The following is a 3,108-nucleotide window of genomic DNA, read 5'->3' as shown; positions in this document are numbered from 1 at the left end:
CTGCTACTAGTAGCAGCAGCAGCAACACAGTAGTAGTATTGCCTTTGTTAATAATTACATAATCTTATTATCATCATAGCAGATGCAACTGTATACCAACATAAACAATATTTCACGACTCACGCGGTAATAACTAGTATCGCTCAGTATGTGATCAGGAAACGTCAACTTATGAGGTCTAGATAATTTATTAATGCATCCCTTTCTCGCAATAGCTTAGTGGAACTTCGTCGATCAGAAGTGAATCGAAACCGATCATATGGATTGATGCCGGTATACATGCGAGAGAGTGGCTCTCCCCGGCCACCGTACTCTACATCCTTACGCAGGTATGTTTACTTAAATGTAAGCAGAGCATATAAATCATGATTTATATGCTCTGGTGTAATGTTAGTTGTTTACTTTAATACTATATTTTATATACTTTAATATTTTATATACTTTAATATTTTATATATAAATTTTATATTATACCTTAAATTTTTCTTACTATATACTTTTAATGTATTTTTTATTTTACTTTGATTTACTTTACATAATTCAATTTACTCGTAAAAGCCTCGCTATAATCATTTATTGTTTATACTGACATGGTCTGCTTATAATCACCTCGAATGTTAATTAAGTGTTTTCCGTACTAATACTAAGCTCACAGGTAATCATACGTACGACGAAACAAAACTTCTCTTAGTAGTCTGGCGGTCACTGCCAAATATCAAAGACCAATTACTATACAAATATAAATGTTATCTTTGATAACATTTTAAAGCGGAGATGGAGACGTAGACGAGAAACAAGACATTATACCAGATCATGAGATTATGAAGTTTTTCTGTGTCCTTTTCAAATCTTTCTTTCGTAAGCGTGTTTATCGCTACATTTGTTTTCATTGGCGTGATGTTTCAGCTAGTTCAGGGGTATTCTACTGACGTTGAAATTAGAAGCTTCATTGATGAGATTGATTGGTATATCCTTCCATCGCACAATCCTGATGGCTACGAGTATTCACGAACTGACGTACGTATATCGAAGCTTGCTAACGCTGTTCAGGGCTTAATAATGACAAATATTTAGATACATATGTAACATGAGCAATCCCGTGCTTGTCATCTATTGTGATATTGATATATAGTACGATGGAGTGTGTGCTATAAACTTTGCTGCGTATACCGTAGCTCCTGTCTACTGCATATAATTCCTGTTCCAACCTTTTTTCTTCATGACATTCTAGCGTCTTATGCAGTTATATTCTTTGAATAATTATTCGTATTTGAACGTACCATGCATGTCTGTATAATTCTAGTGGCATTGTTCTTATCAATCATCGATCTGTTCTTATTAATCGATTATCAATCAGCATTGGCGAGTTCGTGGCAGAAATGAAATGAGTTATAAGATTCTTTATGCGCATGCGCAGCTATCAGGTGTGGAGAGTTGTGCCTCGGAATGAAGAACATCTGCATTTCCTCGTTGATCTGGAGAGACGAACAGAAGGCGTGGTGCGTAGCAGACAAGTTCTTTATTTTTTACCTATTTTTTAACGTTTTATTACCGTTTAATGTTAAACAAACAATTTTCATTGCGTCTTTCTTATTTTGTTATTAATTTTGTTGTAGTTTTTTTTGACATTTGTTTAAAAAGGTTTTACGTTATTTAACGGATTTTTTTTGCATTTTCACCGTTTTTTTCCTGTTGCGGTGATGGATTAAAGCTTCGGTGAACAGACGCTGGCTATATATTATGCGTGTTATCTGTGATTGCTTCTATGATAAGCAGCTATACAGTGTGTGTACTTCATAGCGTATGTTCTCAATGACTGACGCCAGGCAGCGAGTTTTACGTGAGGTTTCTAAACTAACGTTTCCTTTGTGTTCAGTACGATTTCTGGAAGGAACCGGTGGGAGTCGGATATTCCGTTGACATCATGATTCCTATGCGCCATCTATCTGTCGCTAAACATGACCTGCTGGCGGGCGGCCTATCTTATGACGTCATGATCGACGATGTCGGACAGTATGTGACGTCATCACGCGTGTAACGACGTCACCAGTAATGACAAACACATATCACTACTAATAGTAGGAATAACAATGAAATATTTATAAGATTTCTCTACAGCCACACTGTAGTCCGGTTCCGCGACCAATGTTCCTTTATTTTGATCGTTTTTTGTGTGATGAGCACATCAAGATTGTATATTTCTTTCTTTAAAGACTAGATTGGAAAGTGAATGCTGAGAATGTGAAAGCAAAGGCGGGAAAAGTCTTCGACCTTTACAGCTACAACTCACACCGTGAGGTACAAACACGCATGTCAAGTACTAGCGAACAACGACATATCGTCATATATATTAACAGCACAATTGTTATTTAATACGGAATATCACATTTGTATACCGATACCGTCAGAGGTTTTACTTCCTTTCTCAGATTCTTGGTTTTACTGTTTATACGATCATATAATATGTACATATAACATTATAGCTAACTGTGACCTGAGCGACGCTTTACTAGTAATATAAATTCCTTGTAACTAGTAACTAGTAACTAGTAATATTAATTCGATTTGAACTTTCAGATCAATAACTACATAGAGGAGTTGGCAGCTACATATCCGCATATTGCATCGGTTGAAACAATCGGAGGATCATACGAGGGAAGACCTATGAAGCTTATTAAGGTAGCTCTTAAATTGACGCAAAATTAGCAGACGAGACATAGCTCTTTAATTGTGATACTAGATGTGTTACCGTCGGTTTCATTCTTTATTATGATTATAATTGTGATTATTTATTACCGAAGTCATTAACTTCCTATTATTGCCAAAATTTTCACGGTGGTCGTGGTGAACATTCGCTAATTAACGGTTATTGCTAATTACGGTATATCTGCTCTCATTAATAAAAATAATATCAATAAGAATAATAATAATAATTAGTAGTATTAGTATTAGTAGTAGTAGTAGTAGTAATGGTATTAGTAGTATTAGTAGTAGTATTAGTAGTAGTAGTAGTAGTAGTAGTAGTAGTAGTAGTAGTATTAGTAGTAGTATTAGTAGTAGTAGTAGTAGTAGTAGTAGTAGTAGTAGTAGTATTAGTAGTAGTATTAG

General features: G+C 35.1%; 1 protein-coding gene across 1 annotated transcript in view; it reads left to right on the top strand.

Moving 5' to 3' along the window:
* The first annotated feature begins 991 nt into the window (after nt 1-991).
* LOC106809561 (carboxypeptidase A2-like) overlaps nt 992-3,108 on the top strand; it is an 8,606-nt gene continuing 6,489 nt past the window's right edge. The window contains exons 1-4 of the mRNA XM_014812683.1: nt 992-1,017; nt 1,418-1,499; nt 1,877-2,013; nt 2,214-2,293. Coding sequence (XP_014668169.1) covers nt 992-1,017; nt 1,418-1,499; nt 1,877-2,013; nt 2,214-2,293 — 325 coding nt within the window. The remainder of the gene's footprint in view (nt 1,018-1,417; nt 1,500-1,876; nt 2,014-2,213; nt 2,294-3,108) is intronic.

Source organism: Priapulus caudatus, unplaced genomic scaffold (genome assembly GCF_000485595.1).
Source record: "Priapulus caudatus unplaced genomic scaffold, Priapulus_caudatus-5.0.1 Scaffold364, whole genome shotgun sequence".
NCBI classification, from domain to species: Eukaryota; Metazoa; Priapulida; class Priapulimorpha; order Priapulimorphida; family Priapulidae; genus Priapulus; species Priapulus caudatus.
Note: the sequence above shows the minus strand (reverse complement) of the source record. Positions and strands in the feature narration are given on the sequence as shown.